Here is a 19,781-nt window from a genome sequence, read left to right as displayed (position 1 = left end):
CACGGTATAATGGAACAGTCTTTGCTCCAGTACTTTTATGAAGGCTTGAAACTCATGGAGATGAATATGGTAGATGCCGCGAGTGGAGGAGCATTAGTCAACATGACTCCACAACAAGCAAGAGACTTAATCTCCACAATGGCTGCGAATTCCCAGCAATTTCGAGCCAATCCTGAACCCCCTAGAAGGGTTCACCAGCTAAGTAATTCTACCATTGAAGATAGACTTGATAGACTTACTAATATTGTGAATTCCCTTGTTACAGAAAAATCAAAACCAGCCCGAGTATGTGGAATATGTGCTACACCAGAACATACGACTGATGCGTGCCCTAGTCTGTATGACGATTCTATGGCCCATTTAGATGCTGTGGGAAATTTTCCTGGGCCACCACAAATTTTCCTGGCCCAAGTTCCTCAAAGAACTTTGCACCAACAAACGAAAACTAACAGGTAATGAAAAGGTAAGTGTTGGTGAGAATGTTTCCATGATTCTCAAATGAAAAATGCCGGTTAAATGCAAAGATAGGGGTATGTTCGCTATTCCATGCAAAATTGGCCATTTGGGAATTAAGAAGGCTATGTGTGATCTAGGGGCCTCCATAAATGTAATGCCTTATTCTATTTATGAATCACTTAATGTGGGTTTTTTGACAAAGACAGGTGTTACCATTCAGTTGGCAGACAGGTCTATTGTGCATCCCGAAGGTGTCCTCGAGGACGTATTAATCAAAGTCAATGGGCTTATCTTCCCTGCAGATTTTTATGTGATAAAAATGGAGGATAACACTCTGGTCTTCGACATCTTGTTAGCGACCTTTCCTTAGATCTGCGAATACTAAGATTGATGTACGGGCGAGAACCCTCACGATGGAGTTTGACGGGAGATTGTGAAGTTTAACGTTTATGGCACTATTAGTCACCCAAGTGAAGTCTTGGGCGTAACTGTGTCGACATAATTGACTCATCAAGAGAAAAACTTTTGAGTCATCTTATGGAGATAAACCAAAATGATGTTTGATGATTTTGAATCTATTAATAAATTATTGGCTCCTATGGATACTAAACTTCTACCTTCACATTGTGCAGGCACGGATCCAAAATTAAAACCACTTCTCGGCGTTTCAAATTCACATTTTGGAGAATGATGAAACCATTGCTTACTTAAAAGGATCAACCCTTAGAGGAAAATACGGAACCAAAGAAAGAGGCGCAAGGACAATTAAACCCAAATATGGTGGGCGTGTTAAAAATGAGAATTTCAAGCTCATAAGAACAAAAGAATTCAATTGGAACATTGAATACTAGTTGAGGCGTCAAGCTAGCGACGTTAAACAAGCGCTTGTTGGGAGGCAACCCAATCTTTATTTTTATTTTTATTTTTATTTATTATTTTCTTTTATTTTATTTTATTATTTATTATTTATTATTTTATTTTATTTTATTTTAGTTAAACATTAATAAATTTCTCTTCTTCTATCTAGGTGAAATGGAGCGAAAATACGAAGAAAAAAAAAGACAGAAAGTGTGCACCAAAACAACCCTATTCATGGTACCAAACAGTTCTATTCCAGCCCAGAATGTCATATCTCTGCGCCAAACAGTCCTATTTCAGCCTTAGAATCCCCAAAACCTGCAGCCAAACACCCCTTTTCAGAAAATAAAACCCCCAAACCTTACATTTTTTTTCCTCCAAATTTCTCCATAACCGCCGACTCCTTTCTCCTCTACCACCCACCGTCGATTTCTTAGCCACCATGGTGAAAACCTGAAGCCGAACCAACATTGCACACATCACTCACCCCGTCTCCACCTCTTGCCGCTTCGCCATCTTCTTCTCCACCGTGTGCGCCAACCGACGGTAACTACATGGGGAGTTTTTCTAAACTTTTTTTTTTCTCTCCACTTATTTGTTTTCCTTTTACTTTCACATCGAGGACTATGTGTTTTAAGTGGGGAGGCATTCTTCGTTGTTACTGTTATTATCTGTTATTTTTGCTGTCATATTTTTGTTGATGTTGTTTTGTGCTCGTTTCTGCCTATTTATTTTAAGAATATCCTGCTGCTTTTCATGCCCAAGATTTTACCAGGAATTGCCTACTGTTTGACTTTCATGCATGATTCTTACCTTCTAAGGAAGTTATGATTTTTCCCATAATTGATTTCATCTCTACTGTTTTATTTTTATTAGGCTAAAAATAATTATGATTAATAGGGTTAATTCTATCTTGCTTTTCGTAAAATTGATCAAGTTTAATATAAAGTGAACACTTAAAATGATTGCATGCTTAATTAATGTTCATGGCTATTAGGTGATTATTGAAACTTATTTTGACACTTAAATTTTTTTCTTTCCCGAGTTCTTAAGAATTTTAAATATCGTTTAATTTTTAATAAATGTTTTCCATGGTTATGAGTACTGACTTAGATCGTGGTGATGAGTAACCGGGTAGGGTGCTTGGGTTGTCATTCTACTTGCGTCAAAAGGTTGTGTGACGTGTTGGGTAAAACTCCGCTAACCTAAATAAATAATTTTAGGAGTATGTTGGGAGTAACCGGTGGGGTGCTTGGGTTGTCATCTCTCTTGGCGTCAAAAGGTTTAATATATTCCTAAGTAAATAAATAATAATAAAATTTAAAAAAAAAAAAAAAAAAAAAAAGTACTAATAAAGTTGCACTTGGGGACTAAAGGAGGAAATAATTAAGGTGTCTTAGTAGGTTTGGTAATTTACCTAAATGGCATAACTCAAGTCGATCTTAATTTTGTGTGAAATAATTGGAATACTTTTTCTGCTTTTACTTAAAGCAAGCTTAGAGGTCTCTTTATTTTTCATATCGTTTTTAACTAATTTTATGAAACTTTGGAGTGGTATTTCTTTTATGGCGAATCTAGCTTTCACGATCGATAGGAACCATACTTGAGGGCAAGCATGGGCTAAGTAGGGGGGAATTCAGCAGTGCTACAGGGGCTACTCGTTTGGGTATGAAAGATACTGCTAGCCGATCAGAAGTTAGGGCTCCTGCTCGTACTTATGCCATTCGAGCGAGAGAAGAAGCAACGACTCCGATGTAATTCTTGGTACTTTCTATCTTTATGATGTTCTGTATGCTTTAATAGACCACAGGTCTACTCATTCATATATTTGCACTATGTTAGCATCTGAAAAGAATTTATTTGTTGAACCTACTGATTATGATGTACAAGTTACAAATCCGTTAGGTCAAAGTGTGGTAGTTAATTTAATATGTCATAACTGTCCACTGAAAGTTAAGTGTGATTTCCCGTGATTTGATCTTGCTACCCTTTCGTGAATTTGATATTATCTTGGGCATGGATGGTTAATGAAACATGACGCGTAGTGAATTGTCGAGAAAATGAATTAGCTTGAAATGTCAAACAGGAGATATTGTTTTGGTTGAGTCAGGAATTCGGATGACATGGTTTGAATGATTTCCTTTATATCTCGCTTTCGAAATTGTTCAGTAAAGGAAATGAGGCTTATTTAGCCTATATTCTTGATACTCGAAGTTCTAAATCAAAGTTAGAGCAACTATCTGTTGTAAATGAATTCATGGATGTATTTCTGAAGAATTACCGGTTTACCACCGATAGAAAGTTGAGTTCGTGATAGATGTGCTTCAAGAACGGCTCCCATATCGATGACACCGTATAGAATGGCTCCATGAAATTAAGAGAGTTAAAAGCGCGATTGCAAGAACTGTTAGACAAAGGGTTTATCAGACCGAGTATGTCACCATGGGGTGCATCTGTCTTATTTGTGAAAAAGAAGGATGGTTCATTGAGGCTGTGCATAGATTACAGGCAGCTGAATAAGGTAACAATTAAAAATAAATATCCTTTGCCTCGTATTAATGATTTATTCGATCGACTTAAGGCTGCTACTGTGTTTTCAAAATAGATCTCGGATCTGGGTATTATCAGTTAAAGGTGAAGGAATGTGATGTCTGAAAATGACTTTTAGAACTCGGTATGGTCATTATGAGTTCTTAGTTATGCCATTCGGTTTGACAAATGCTCCTGCTGCTTTTATGGATTTAATGAATCGAATTTTCCAGTCTTACCTGGATAGATTTGTGGTTGTGTTTATTGACGATATACTGATCTATTCAAAGACAGAATCCGAGCATGCTCAGCACTTGAGAATTGTACTATAGATATTAAGGGAAAAATAGTTATATGCAAAATTTAGTAAATGTGAATTTTGGCTTCATGAAGTGGGATTCTTGGGTCACATTGTGTCAGTTGATGGTATACGGGTAGATCCGAGTAAGGTGTCACGGTGATTAATTGGAAAACTCAAAGAATGTTATGGAAGTCGAAGTTTCTTTGGATTAGTGGTTACTATCGTCGATTTGTGAAAGATTTTTCACTGATTGCTTCACCGATAACTAAATTATTACAGAAGAATGTTGAGTTTGTATGGTCTGATGAGTGCCAACGAAGTTTTGATCAATTAAAGAAAATGTTGACAGAGGCTCCGGTGTTAACTCGGCTGAATCGGTGTGCCATATGTAGTATATAGTGATCGTCTCGAATGGTTTAGGTTGTGTATTGATGCGATCGAGAAAAGTTGTAGCATATGCTTCTCGACAGTTGAAACCACATGAGAGGAACTACCCTACACATGATCTTGAATTAGCTGCCATAGTATTTGCTTTAAAAATTTGGAGACACTTCGGATCTTCATCTTGCAAATTTTTATGGTCTGTATACATTTTTTTCAAATTACAATACATCTTCGTACTACCCGGATGAATCGAGTACATACTACTATGAGCCTCTGATAAGATATCCTTCTTCAATTCTAGATTATTCGGGAATTGCAAGATGAAGATCCGAAGTTGGTGTTGAAACGACAAATGGTTCGGGATAATTTGAACTTAGATTACTCTATTGATAATAGTGGTATGTTATACCATCGTAATAGAATTTGTGTCCCGAATAATCTAGAATTGAAGAAGGATATCTTATCAGAGGCTCATAGTAGTATGTACTCGATTCATCCGGGTAGTACGAAGATGTATTGTGATTTGAAAAAAATGTATACAGACCATAAAAATTTGCAAGATGAAGATCTGAAGTGTCTCCAAATTTTTAAAACAAATACTATGGCAGCTAATTCAAGATCATGTGTAGGGTAGTTCCTCTCATGTGGTTTCAACTGTCGAGAAGCATATGCTACAACTTTTCCCGATCGCATCAATACACAACCTAAACCATTCAGAGACGATCACTATATACTACATATGGCACACTGATTCAGCCGAAGTTAACACCGAGCCTCTGTCAACATTTTCTTTAATTGATCAAAACTTCATGGCACTCATCAAATCATACAAACTCAACATTCTTCCGTAATAATTTAGTTATCGGTGAAGCAATCAAGTGAAAAATCTTTCACAAATCGACGATAGTAACCACTAATCCAAGGAAACTTCGACTCCGTAATATTCTTTAGAGTTTTCCAATTAATCACCACGACACCTTACTCGGATCTACCCGTATACCATCAATCGACACAATGTGACCCAAGAATCCCACTTCATGAAGCCAAAATTCACATTTACTAAATTTTGCATATAACTGTTTTCCTTAATATCTCAGAGTACAATTCTCAAGTCAAAGCATGCTCGGATTCGCCTTTGAATAGATCAAGATATCATCAATAAACACAACCACAAATCTATCCGTAAGACTGAAAATTCGATTCATTAAATCCATAAAAGCAAAGAGGAGCATTTGTTAAACCGAATGGCATAACTAAGAAATCATAATGACCATACCGAGTTCTAAAAGTCGCTTTTCGACATCACATTCCTTTACCTTTAATCGATAATACCCGATCTGAGATCTATTTTGAAAACATCAGAGCAAATTTTTAAGTCGATCGAATAAATCATCAATACGAGGCAAAGGATATTTATTTTAATCGTTATCTTATTCACCGCCTATAATCTATGCACACCTCAATGAACCATCCTTCTTTTCACAAATAAGACAAGTGCACCCCATGGTGACATACTCGGTCCGATAAACCCTTTGTCTAATAGTTCTTGCAATCGCGCTTTTAACTCTCTTAATTCTCACGGAGCCATTCTATACTGTCACCGATATGGGAGCCGTTCTAAGCACATCTATCACGAACTCAACTTCTATCGGTGGTAAACCCGTAATTCTTCAGAAATACATCCATGAATTCATTTACAACATATAGTTGCTCTAACTTTGATTTAGAACTTCGAGTATCAAGAATATAGGCTAAATAAGCCTCATTTCCTTTACGCAACAATTTCTCGAAAGCGCATATAAAGGAAATCATTCTAACCATGTCATCCAAATTTCCGAGACTCAACCAAAATAATATCTCCTATTTGACATTTCAAGCTAATTCGCTTTTCTCGACAATTCACTACCGCGCCATGTTTCTTTAACCATCCATGCCCAAGATAATATCAAATTCACGAAAGGGTAGCAAAGATCAAATCGCGGAAAATCACAAATTTTCACTTTCAAAGTGACGCTTATGACATATTAAATTAACTACCACACTTTGACCTAACGGATTTGTAACTTGTACATCATAATCGTGAGGCTCAACAAATAAATTCTTTTCAGATGCTAACATAGTGCAAATATATGAATGAGTAGACCTGTGGTCTATTAAAGCATACACAGAACATCATAAAGATAGAAAGTACCAAAGAATTACATCCGAGTTGTTGCTTCTTCTCTTGCTCGAATGGTATAAGTACGAGCAAAACCCTAACTTTGATCGGCTAACAAGAACTTTCATACCCGAACGAGTAGCCCTCAGAAGACCGCTTCGACCAGAGCGCCTTCCTTTTGAGGAAGAATTTTCTGCTTTCTCCTCTGCTCCACTTCTTCTACTTGTAATTGGGGACAATCACGAATAAAGTTATCAAGTGGCCCCACATTTATAACAAGCCCTAACTTACTTCTACATTCACCGGTGACTTCTTCCACAATGTTGACACTTAGGCCTTTGGGTATTTTGTACACTACCCACACTAACAATGCAGTCTGTCGGATGCTTTGTAATCGATTGTCTTGACCTACTTTTTCCGATCTTTCCGATCAAGTGGCTCGATGAATTCCTCTTTAGATTTCTTCACGGTAAAGTCGAAAATGACTTAAATGCACTTCTTTTGAAAGATTCTTTACTTCTTCTATCTCGTTGCATCTTTTTATTATATACTTCTTCAAGCTTCGAGCACGATCCGATAGAACAACAAATTCTCGTATCTCAATGCCCCTATCATCATTTTAATCTCATCATTAAGCCCTTCTTCAAATCGATACACATTTCTTCTTCAATGGGTACTATATCTCGAGCATATTTGCTCGATAAACAAATTCTCTTTCATATTCAGCCAACGACTTGTTTCCTCGCAAGTCGAGAAATTCTCTTTTCTTCTTATCCGGATATCTTTTACCGACATATTTCTTCTTAAATTCATTTTGAAAAATTCAAGTGATCTTCTCAAATTTACAACAGCTTTCTATTGTTTCCCACCGTTATAAGCTTCTTCTTTCAATAATGGCACGGCACATATTAAGTAATCATCTGGTGAGCACGCCATTTGCTTAAAACCCTCATTATACTTTGTAACCAATATTCAAACTTTAACGGGTCATTATCTGTTCTTCCCAAATTCTTCATTTATGTTTTCCGAGCTTTTCAAATGGAGAACGTTTGCGATTCGGTTGTCGAGGAGGTGGAGGAGCAACCGGGGTACTACTGAGATGTTGAGATAGGGGAAGAGGTTGCGAGTCTGATTTCTTTCTCGCACATTCTCATTATACCACCGATTCATGAATCCATAAATCATATTTTTGAGTTCTTGTTCTCGCATCAATGAAATCGAGCTTCACTACTTGTTCCTTGTTCAGAGGTTTGTACTCGCTATTAACTTCTTCTTGCTCGGTTTGTTCGGTTTATCGACATCTTTTCAAATCGAAGATAATCTATAATAAAAACAAGGATTAGATCGGATCATACACAGCACACTATCACAGATTTATATGGCATGTAATTCTAGACACTTTTCACATCATACATATTCCAAGAATCGGCTAAACCGAAGCTCTGATACCAATAAATGTAACGCCCCTTACCCAAGACCGTTGCCGGAGTCGAGCACAAGGCACTACTAAACTTATTTGAGCACTTAACCAAATTCAGATAATTTATATCATACTTTTTAGACAAGCTATCCAACTGCGTCATAATTGATAAATAATTCACATCTCGAGTTATAAAACTCGAAATCCAAATCCGTAAATTTTCCCCGAATTTATACTCATATATCTACTTACCAATTTTTTTATATAATTTTTGGTTGGTCCAATTAGTACAGTTTATTAGTTAAATCCTCCCCTATTTCAGGGTTTGGCTACTTTGACCCCTATGCACTACGAACCAAATTTCTCTCTGTACAAAATTCAAATAACCATGCCGTTTGTTTCTCTTAAAAATAGACCCACTGAGGAATCCATACATATACAGTATGACTCATAATTATTTTTGTGCAATTTTTAATGATTTTCTAAAATCAGAACAGGGGATCTCGAAGTCATTCAGACTCTGTCTCACAACAATTTAAACATCTCATAGCATAAAATCCAATTGCATACACCGTTTCCTCTATATGAAACTAGACTCATTAGGCTTTAATCTCATTTTTTTCTCAGCCCTTAACTCAATTTACACAATTTATGGTGAATTTTCAAACTCAAACTACTGCTACTTACCAAAAACTGTTTTAGTACAAATATTGTTAACTAGTTTATAACATCTTTACTTCAATTCATTCAAACTCTATACATGCCATATAAATCTTTAAACATAAAACAAAAACTACCGGAATTGATCTGAATAGTGTCCCCTGTTGTGTTGATCCGATCTACCAACTTCTCTTTAATTCAATCTACAAAAGAAATTATCAAACACACACAAATAAGCTTATTGAAGCTTAGTAAGCTCATAGGCATAAAAACACAAATCATATCAAATATTGTACACAATCATATATCTATTAGTTTAACTATTTCATCCTCCAAATCACAATTTCATTAATAACTCATTGGAATAATTTCCATATGGCTACTCACAATTTAACTCCCTTAGGCCCATTTCTCATTTACTTCATTGTCAAATTAGGGAACAATAAGGGAATTGAGTGCTTTATTATCACATTGCCATAGTAAACTATAGACTTTCACATTGTTACGCATCACACACCGAAGCCATAGCCTTGCCATGGTCTTACACGGTTCACATATCATACCGAAGCCATATCCCAGACATGGTCTTATACGGAATCACATTATCACATTATACCGATGCCATAGCCCACTATGGTCTTATACTGAGTCATATTATCACATTGCACCGATGCCATAGCCCACTATGGTCTTAAGCAAGCGCACTTATCACATATTTTTCGTCAATTCATCGAGGTCACGAATAGAAGCACTCAAATCCATTGTTCCTACTAATTTGTACTTTTAGTTACACATTATTTATTAGTTAATGCAAATTGATAGTATTCATCAACAATAAAATACTTTAACAATCATAAGATTTTCATATCAAAACATTAAACTTTGCCATATGAACTTACCTGGACTAATTTGCAAAAGTCGTAGAAATTCAGGGACTATTCTTGAATTTTCTCCTTTCCACGATTCAGTTCGTTTTCTTGATATGATGTAAAATATGAAAAACCAGCTTTCTCCAGACCTTCTATGGCGTTTTGGCTGATAAAATATGAAGAGATCTTTAGATTCTTCAATTTTATTCTTATTTTATATGTTAAAGTTGTAAAATTTCCAATTTTGCCCTTATTTCCCTTTAAATCTACCTTCTTTTAACACTTGAGCTATTTAATCCTTTTAGCAAAATCTATTTAATCCTTTTAGCAAAATTTATTTTTATTACAATTTAGTCTTTTTTATTTAATTGACTACCTAATCGTTAAAATTTCTCAACCAAACTTTAATACTAGCTAAATGAAACTTCATAAATATTTATAAAAATATTTTATAGCTTGATTTTCAAATTCGAGGTCTCGATACCTCGTTTTTGACCCGTTTGACCTAATAAATTCTTTTAATTCACTAATTTCACCATTTCACAAATTATTCTAAATTCTTACTTGACTCATAAATATTAAATTACTATCTTGTTCAATCTTATTTGTCGGATTTAGTGATCTCAAATCACCATTTCCGACACCACTGAAAATTAGGCCATTACACATAGTGTCAAACAAATATAATAAAAGAAAATAACAAAAATTAAACAAACAAACAAAAAAAAAAAGACCCTTCAAGAAATGAGTAAGCAAAGCCCAAAAGAATTATTTGTATATACGAACCCTGAACCTGTAAAATTCAAATAAAAAATTTTTATTAAAAAAAGAAAGAATGATAGCAGAACTAAAATCAAATGAAAAAAAAAACTAAAGAAATGCAGGAGTAAAGAAGCTATGGCTGTAGATGTTCGAGAGAGAGATTGATCGAAGATAATTGGATGAATCGATGATCATATACAACATTGTCGATTAAGAGATCAACATAAGCAGATGTATTCGCTTTTAGAGTTTAGAGAAAACTTAATAAGATGCAAAATTAAGCAAAAATCATAATTACTACAACTTAAGCTAATTCAAGGAGTTGAGGATTATGGAAGACAAGTCGTTGGGATCTTGGAGTTGAGGATTATGGAAGACACCTCCTAGATGAGCCAATCTACAATCATAATTACTACAACTTAAAAAAACATAAAAAAAGAAGAAGAAATTCTTCAACAGAAAAACTCACAGAACGGATGAAGAAGTGAACTGGATGAGGAACGAAAGAAGGAGAAAGAATATGGCGAGAGTGGAGAAGATTTTCTGGAAAATGTCTTACCGATTAAAAATCTGTAAAATATTTTCCCTAAAAAACTCATATCATTTATAATGTTTTGGAAAATCTTTTACACATGTAATTTTTTTCAAGCAACCAAACACCGTAAAATCAGGAAAATATTTTTCGGAAAATCAAATCCTTGCAAACAAACGCACCCTAAAAGAAAAGATGAAATGGGGGTATAATGGGAAGAATTAGTTGTATCTAGATTTGTTCATGGATAGGCTTAGAAAGTAAAAAGATTTAGACAAAAATATAGGTTCGAAAAATAAGTTTGGGCAAAAGAAAGGCTCGTTTAGGAAACGAGCTGGCCTCGGGTAAGGCTTTTTTGACCTGACCCTAGCTTGAATTTGTAAAAAGAAAAAATATGTTGTTTTCTTACTATTTTCTCACTGTTTTATTACTATTTTAATATTATGTTGTTACTATTTTGTTGTTATCGTTTAGTTATTGTATAACTTTTATTTTTTATTAAATTTGTTATTATTTTATTGTTAAGTTGTACAGTGTTATTTAAATATAATTTTAAGAATTTATGTTAAATTGTTGGAAAACAATTGTTGTAATATTTTTAATATTTTATATATATAAAAAATTTAATGCAACAGGCCAACCTAGGCGGAACTTAAATAAAATTTAAAATCTATTTTTGGAGCTACGCCAGATTTCAATTCAAACTTTACTCGAACTGAGACATGGAGAGGTCTAGACGCTTACAAAGGGCCATTAATACGAGCGGTAGGGAATTGTGACATCAAAATTAAATAGGTGAATTGAGTTCTTTAATTAGTCTCTCAAAACCTCCTGATTAGAGCTTTTTGTCGCATATGATATCAGCTACAACTTCCATCATAATCTTCTTGAAGGTTTTATAAAAAAAGAAAAGAAAAACATACCTACTTTTCAAACGGTAAATCTTTATATGATTGAATAATTAAATATTGTAATAAAAAAATTGCTGGTAAAATAATATTTTATATAGAAAATAAATAGTACAATGAAAAGATTGGGCCCACAATCGGAATGTGGGTCTGGGGAGCTGGCATCAACATGTCCAGGAAACCAAAAAACAAGGAGAAAAGAATAAATGATATCCAAACTACAGAAATGCAGTCCCTTTTGGGTCCACATATGTTGGCCTATTGGGAAGAGAAGAGTTGCATCATTTTCATTGGATTGCCGCCTGCCATTTTTTACTCTCTTTATCTTTACTCCTTTTTTAGAACCTGTGTTTGCCTTCTTGCAAGTTGCAACACCCACATCTGAACTGGACCAATATGATACCACTTATTTCTTTTGCAGCTTGAATCCTTTTTGTTTAAGCTGTTCAACTAACTGTTTATGATTTTTGAGAAGTGTTTAAACATAAGATGTTTAGATTTTTCACGTACTGTAAATGTAATTATTATTGCTTTTTGCTGGTACGGGTGGCAACCTTATGGAGAATCAGATGCCCAAGAATCTCATAAGAACCGAGTGGCATCTTCCTTCGCTAGTTAGAGTGGAAAGGGTAGGCCTTTTTAAGCTTTCATCACCCAATAAAGGTTCTTTCACACCCTTAAATTTTAATTATTTCGTCTTAAATCTGTTCCAAAAGGGAAAGAGAAAAGAGGAGGGAAAGTTACACCACCTCCCACTGCTTTTTTCTTCTAAAGTATCATTCATATTGGAATATCTAAGTAACGTGATTCTGCCTTTCTAATAGGCCTGGCAGTGTGCTTTGCTTTGGGTTTTTCTATGAGTAGATGTAGATCCCTTCTGCCTAATAAAAAAGAAGATTAATTTAGTTCCTACAGGTGCAGAGATTTAACCCTAGCTACCTTATATGAGTTTTGATTTTATTTTAATCTCAATTTACTGTTTATGTCTATTTGCTTAATTTAAGGTCCATCCTTCTATGCCTTTTGTATGTGAAGCACAATGTCAAAACAAAAAGCAGCCTTCTGCTACACCAAGTTATTTAATAAATATTTAAAAAAGCCAACCAATAATTTTTAAACATAAATTAAAATATTCATTCTAAAGTCTAAACTGTCACCAGTAAAGCTCCAGACAGTGGGAAAAAAAAGTATTTTAAAAAATAACCGAAAAGGAAAAAAGAAAAATTGAGCATGGAATGGAAGTTCCCCGCGACACACACCGAGAACAGTTGAAATACTCCATTAGCCATTTTGCCTTGCCTTACACTTCATTCTTCTCTTGCTCTCTTTCTCAAGTACTACAATCTAGTAAGCAATAATTGGGCGCCACCGTTACAGCAGGACGCTCCACTGCTTTGAGCTTCTTCTTTTTTTTTTTTTTTAGATTTGACTGTTTTTCCTTTTTTTTTTTTTCGGTTTGGGTGATTAGTGTGTTGGAATGGGCTGTACGGCGTCGAAGCTAGACAACGAAGACACGGTAAGGAGATGCAAAGACAGGCGCCGCCTGATGAAGGAGGCCGTTCACGCTCGGCATCAATTAGCCGCCGCTCACGCCGATTACTGCCGTTCTCTCTGTGTTGCTGGCGCTGCTCTCTCCACCTTCGCAGCTGGTGAACCCCTTTCCGTCTCTGACGAAACCCCTGCCGTCCTCCTCCACCCCGCCACCCCATCTCCACCAACTGCTAATCTGATCCCTCCACGTGCCCCTCCATCTCCCTCCCCTCCTCCTCCTCCGCCTCCTCCTTTATCTCCTTCCCCTTCCCCTTCTCCGACAATTGCTAGCTCCAAACTCCCTCACATACTCTCGGCTTCAAGCCTCCCATCTCCTACACCCAATCGTCGTCGGCCACGTAAATTGCCCCCGAAACTCCCGCACATTTTGTCCGAATCGAGTCCTTGTTCTTCTCCTCAAAGCTCAAAATCCGGTTTTTCCAACAGCTTTTTCCCAGCGGCTTATCAAAATAATTCCACTTACTCAACCACTCCTTCTCAGACTTCTTCCGTTTGGAACTGGGAAAACTTTTACCCTCCATCTCCACCGGACTCCGAATTCTTTGAACAAAAATTACAACAACAGCAGCGAATGCAACAACTACCTCACCGGCAGCATCATTTGGATTCAAACAACCCCGAATATACGGAAGATACCGAGACGGAAAAATCAGAATACGATTTCTTCCGTCCACAAAACCTGAATCACCGTTACGATTCCAATTCCGTTAACTCCAAGCGTAATTTTGACGAGGAAACGGAAAGGGAAGAAGTGCAATGCAGTGAATGGGGAGACCACGATCGTTACACTACAAGCAGTTCATCGGATGAAGACGAGGAGGAAGATGATGACGTCGCATCCAGATCCGAGATTGGGGATCGCTCCAATTTCGGTTCTTCGATGATAGAGGAGTCTGAGAAGTTCCATCATCTTCATCATCAGACTCCTCCTTCGGTACAGTCGCGGATGTATGGGGCCGTCGCGGGGACTAAAATGGACAATAAATCGGAGGATGCGGGATCGTCGGCTGGGAGTTATAAAACGGGTGCTATGATGGAGATGAAGGTGGTAGTTAGACATAGGGATTTGAAAGAGATTGTCGATGCGATCAAAGAGAATTTCGATAAAGCTGCCGCCGCCGGAGATCAGGTCTCGGAGATGCTCGAGATCAGTAGAGCTCAGCTTGATAAAAATTTCAGGCAATTGAAAAGTAAGTCCCAGATGCGGAGAATTTTATTTTAAGCCAATTTCAACTGAAATTGATTTAATGATTTAATCCCATTTACTTTTCTTTCTTTCTGTTATTCTTTTTAATTTGTTTTCCATTTACAGAGACTGTGTATCATTCAAGTAGCATGTTCAGTAACTTGAGCTCAAGCTGGACTTCAAAACCGCCGTTGGCGGTGAAATATCGGCTCGACGCGACCGCGCTCAATGAATCGGGCGGTTCAAAGAGCCTTTGTTCTACTTTAGACCGGCTCTTGGCTTGGGAGAAGAAGCTCTACGACGAAGTCAAGGTAAAAGGGTTCTTTTAGTTTTTCATATATTTGTTGTTTTTAAAAAAGATTTAGCTTTTTTCTGATAAATATTTGATGCTCGGTACGTAAATCCACCGCAGTTTTAGATTGTTGAAGTGTTAATGTGCTTTTTCCATTTGGGGGCACTGTCGTCAAAATGGATAGTTGTCGTAGTGTTAATCTTTTTTTATTCTTTTATTCTACTTTAATCACCCTTGGTTTATTTTCTGTTCAGTATCATAAGTAGTATAACAGAGTTGCAATGACTAAAATACCCTCGACATGCTTAGATTAATGGCATGAATTCCATGTCCAACTAACTGATGTTGTAGGCTTAATATTAATTTAGCTTCTATTACCCGTGCTTCTTCTAGATTCCCAATTTTGCCTTTGGTAATGTAGTGGGAGATTTCATGTCTGGGGAATGTTTTCTTTTTACATCAGTGAATGAACTTTAGTTTCTTACCTCCCACCTACTTAAATTGTTGCTGGTTGGTAGAGAATGTGAAGGTGTTTGCCTTTATGCTTGAATTGTAAGTTTGTTGAATTGGTTGGACATGTTGATTCTGGTGCATATTATCTGTGGATAAGAAAATAGTAAGAAACATGTGGTGCAAAGATAATTTGATAATTCACCTGGTTGGTTTGAGATGGGGGCTGATGTATAGGCAATGCATGTTCAACAATTTCAGGCTAGAGAAGGAGTAAAGATTGAGCATGAGAAAAAATTGTCGACGTTGCAAAGTCAAGAATACAAGGGGGAGGACGAAACCAAAATAGACAAAACCAAGGCATCAATAACACGGCTGCAGTCGCTAATTATTGTCACATCCCAGGCTGTCTCTACCACCTCTACTGCCATTATTGGGCTTAGAGACAGTGATCTTGTTCCACAGCTTATTGGAATATGTCATGGGTAAGTATACCTTTTCTTACTCTCTGTTTTGTCTTTATATCAATAAGAAATTCTTTTGAAACATTAATGATGCAATGCAACTATCTGGATCCATAGACTATTAAATATTCCATGTATTCTCTTGGATAATTATATGAATCATGAAATACTGATCCAAGTCCAATGTTAGCAGTAGAGTAAAATATTATAGAGGTCAATTTCTTTTCAATCTCAGTGGCTTGAGTTCTTCATGAGGGGAATTGAATCTCAAAATGGTTTTTTCTCATGTGAAACATGCACTGTGGATTTTAGCTGCTTGCAGGGTAGGTGAACCATAAATGGTCCATTGCTCTGCTATGCCATTTGATCATCCCCACTCCGAGCACATGTGCCTTGTGGTCTTGGCTCTTTTAATCGGGTGGCCCGAGTTCCAACTTGACAGTCTTTCTTCTTCTATAGACCTTTTCAGCCAAGAACAAGTAGGGGATGGGGATTAGGTGCATTGGAGTTAATTAACATATGACCCACCATAATCTAATTTGACAGGTTGTTGAAACTTGAAATCGCTGAACTGGTCAAAGCCCTTATATTATCAGCATCTGTAGCGTACCATCAGTTGTTAGATTAAGCATGCTGACTTCAAATGGGTCATAATTCTTCAGTTATCGGCTGACTGAGCTCCTTATTATTTTATTTTGGTGCTTATACTACAAAATTTGCCAGTGGTTTTTGGAAACTTGCGTCTCTATACAACCACTCTACGAGAAGAGAAAGATAACTTGACACACGTGAAAGTTGAACAGAATAATAATTCAACAGGCAGATTTATTTAGATGAAAACCTTATTCTGAATTACCTTTTCTTTTAGTTGTTTAGATTTATTATATTAGGGTGGAGTAACTTTTGTTGTCCATTTATAGAAATTTAGAATATTGTAAAATGTTGGTGCTAAATTAATTTCAACTTGAATATTATCTTTACGAATCAAATGAATTTGAATGCAGCTTCAGGAATATGTGGGGGTCGATGCATCAATATCATGAAATTCAGAATAATATTGTGCAGCAAGTCCGTGGTCTTATAAACAGATCGGGAAAAGGTGATTCAACTTCTGAACTGCATCGGCAGGCAACGCGTGATCTTGAGTCCGCTGTCTCTGCCTGGCACTCTAGTTTTTTCCGTTTAATGAAATTTCAACGGGATTTTATCCACTCCATCCATGGCTGGTTCAAGCTCACCCTTCGTCCTGTCAGCAATGACAATGTTGACCGCAATGGTGAAACAGATCTCTCTGATGTATACGCTTTTTGTGATGAGTGGAAGCTTGCTCTTGAACGTGTCCCTGACACAGTAGCTTCTGAAGCTATCAAAAGTTTCATTAATGTTGTCCATGTGATATCTGTTAAACAAACTGAAGAGCTTAAGATTAAGAAGCGAACCGAAACTGCATCAAAGGAGCTTGAGAAAAAGGCATCGTCTCTCCGGAACATAGAGAGGAAGTTCTACCACTCGTACTCAATGGTTGGTATTGGACTTCCTGATTCTGGGGCTGATCATGGGCAGGTTCTAGATGCTCGGGATCCCCTTGCTGAGAAAAAATCGGAGCTTGCAGGCTGTCAAAGGCGAGTGGAAGATGAGATGTTGAGGCATGCCAAAGCAGTAGAGGTGACAAGAGCAATGACACTGAATAATATTCAAACCGGCTTGCCGGGGGTTTTTCAAGCATTGACCAGCTTTTCTGCCTTGTTTGCCGAGGCACTTGACTCCGTATGCTCCTGTTCCTATCGTATCAAATAGATGAATACGTTTGTTTTTCTTTCTGCACTTGAAGAATTTTTGAAGTTGAAATTTATAAGAGTTGGGAGGGGTTTTTTCTGGGCTGTTTATTAATATTTTGTACGGGGAATGTGTAAATTACATGGGGAGGTCTTTTTGTGGTTTTTCTCATCTTCAATTTGTCAAGTAAAGGCGAGTGTTTGTACAGGAAATTGCCTCTGAATATTCATTCTTGTATGAATAGGGAGAAAAAAAAAAAAAGAAGGTTGCAATTTCAGCAAATGAATAAATACACAAATTCTGCCTCTCTTTTATTACTATTATTATTATTATTATTAATCCTGTTTTTCCATTTCTATGCAACTAGTGCACACTCTTCTTTATTTTTATAAAAATAAAACAAAATAAAATTAAAATTCCAAAATAAAATACCCAATGTTCCAAAATAGAACAAATTTTAAAAGAGAGGAAATTCATTTTTTTCCAAATCGATTTCAACATTTCTCATCAAATTTATTCATCTCAAAATAATTTTTTAAGAAAAAAAAAATAAAAACAAAATGTGTCGGGTGTCAATCTAGTCAAGTATTAGTCGGGTTTAGTTTATTATAGTGGTCAAATCAAATGATGCAAGAAATTAAATTTGTATAAGAAAATTGATTTGGGATATTTCGATTTTCAAATCCTTGTTCTCTTTTAAAATTAAAAATTAAATCCGTATACTTTAAATAAATTTTAAATTTTAAAATTATTTTTCATATTTTAAATAAAAATAAAAATTATAATGTTTTAAAAATAAAAATATATAATTTTAAAAATAAAAATTATTAAAAAACTCTTTAAAAATTTAAAAACAAAAGTTAAAATATTTTTAAGATATAATAAAATTTCAAAATTTAATATTATCTAGATCAGATTGGACCAACTAGTCAAATTGAGAATCAGTTGTCAGTTGACCCGTGAACTAGTACAGACTGATTGAACCAACTGATTTAATCGAGCTAAAAAATTAGTTGAATCAATTTTGAACTAGTCTAACCAATTGGTTCTTAGAGCAACAGACAGTTCAGAGCAAATAAATTATAAAAAATTAAAAAATAAAAATTATAAAAATCGGTTCAACTACCAATTCAATTGATTTTTTTTAACTCAGATCAACCATTTTGTACTAGTTTGTGAGTGATTCAATTTTTTACCTCTTATCGAACTTATACCCCATCTGGTTTTTTATCCAATCAGTTCGATCCGATTTAGATAACATTGAACTTATTAATTTTTTATATTTAAAATATTTTTTAATTTTAAAGAGTTTTTACTTGTTCATATTTTAAAAAAAATATAAGTTTTAAAATTTTTATTTTTTACCTCTCATCGAATTAATACGTCAACAGCTTTGATTCAACTGGTTGATCTGGTCGATTTAGATAAAATTGAATTTTGCATATTTTATATTTTAAATATCATTTTTATTTTTAAAAATTTTAATGTTTTTTCATTTTTTATTTTTAAAATATAATTTTTAAAATTTTTATGTCAAATATGAAAAATTAATTTTAAAATTTTGAATTTTATTTAAAGTATAAGAATAAATTTTAAATTTTAAAAAATACAAAGACATGAACATCGAGCTACATCAAACAAAATTCTTTACACAGATTTGATCTTCTGTATTATTTGATTTGACACGTATAGTGGATTAATATTAATTAATTGATACTTGACTTGAATTGACTTGTTGACTTAATTGGCACATGTCAAACTTTGCTTTTATTTTATTCCTTAAAAAATTTCTTTGGAGATAAGTGAGTTTTTTTTTAAAATTTTATTTTGATAAAAAAAACTCCACAACCTACCTTTTAATTGTATAGTTTACGTTTTGTTTACTGTTTTAGTTTAAGAACTTTATGGTGGTTGTTAATTTTAGCTTGGTTTGGTTTCCTAGGGTTGGAGCAACATCTAAAATGGTTATAATAAACATGATGGTCATGGATTGGGGTATTGTTCGAGGGGCTGAGCGGCTGGACATCATTTTCGGCTTTGCCATTGTTTCTGTTTTTTTTTTTTTTTTTACTACAATCAATTTCACTCACTCTAAAATAAGATTTGTTTTTGTTTTAATCAATTTAATTTTCTTTTTTAATTTAATCACTCTAATTAAGATGATTATTTGAACTAATTATTATTGTTAAAAATTTTATTAAATTACGAATAGATTAGTAACATTA

The 19,781-nt window shown here is 35.2% G+C and overlaps 1 protein-coding gene and 1 long non-coding RNA gene across 2 annotated transcripts; one reads left to right on the top strand and one right to left on the bottom strand.

Moving 5' to 3' along the window:
* Positions 1-8,789: 8,789 nt before the first annotated feature.
* Positions 8,790-9,955, bottom strand: LOC128283628 (uncharacterized). The gene is made up of 2 exons (XR_008274023.1): positions 9,666-9,955; positions 8,790-8,969 (listed from the first exon to the last, which is right to left on the bottom strand). It is a non-coding gene; the product is annotated as an uncharacterized LOC128283628 (long non-coding RNA).
* Positions 9,956-12,875: 2,920 nt separating this feature from the next.
* On the top strand, positions 12,876-17,873 carry LOC108457711 (nitrate regulatory gene2 protein-like). The gene is made up of 5 exons (XM_017756793.2): positions 12,876-13,184; positions 13,306-14,578; positions 14,701-14,885; positions 15,578-15,801; positions 16,785-17,873. The coding sequence occupies exons 2-5, from the start codon at positions 13,315-13,317 to the stop codon at positions 17,575-17,577; spliced, it is 2,466 nt and encodes an 821-aa protein (XP_017612282.1). The 5' UTR covers positions 12,876-13,184; positions 13,306-13,314; the 3' UTR covers positions 17,578-17,873.
* Positions 17,874-19,781: the final 1,908 nt, after the last annotated feature.

The sequence above is a fragment of the Gossypium arboreum genome, chromosome 11, assembly GCF_025698485.1.
Source record: "Gossypium arboreum isolate Shixiya-1 chromosome 11, ASM2569848v2, whole genome shotgun sequence".
In the NCBI taxonomy this organism is placed as follows: Eukaryota; Viridiplantae; Streptophyta; class Magnoliopsida; order Malvales; family Malvaceae; genus Gossypium; species Gossypium arboreum.
This window is presented reverse-complemented; position numbering and strand designations above follow the sequence as displayed.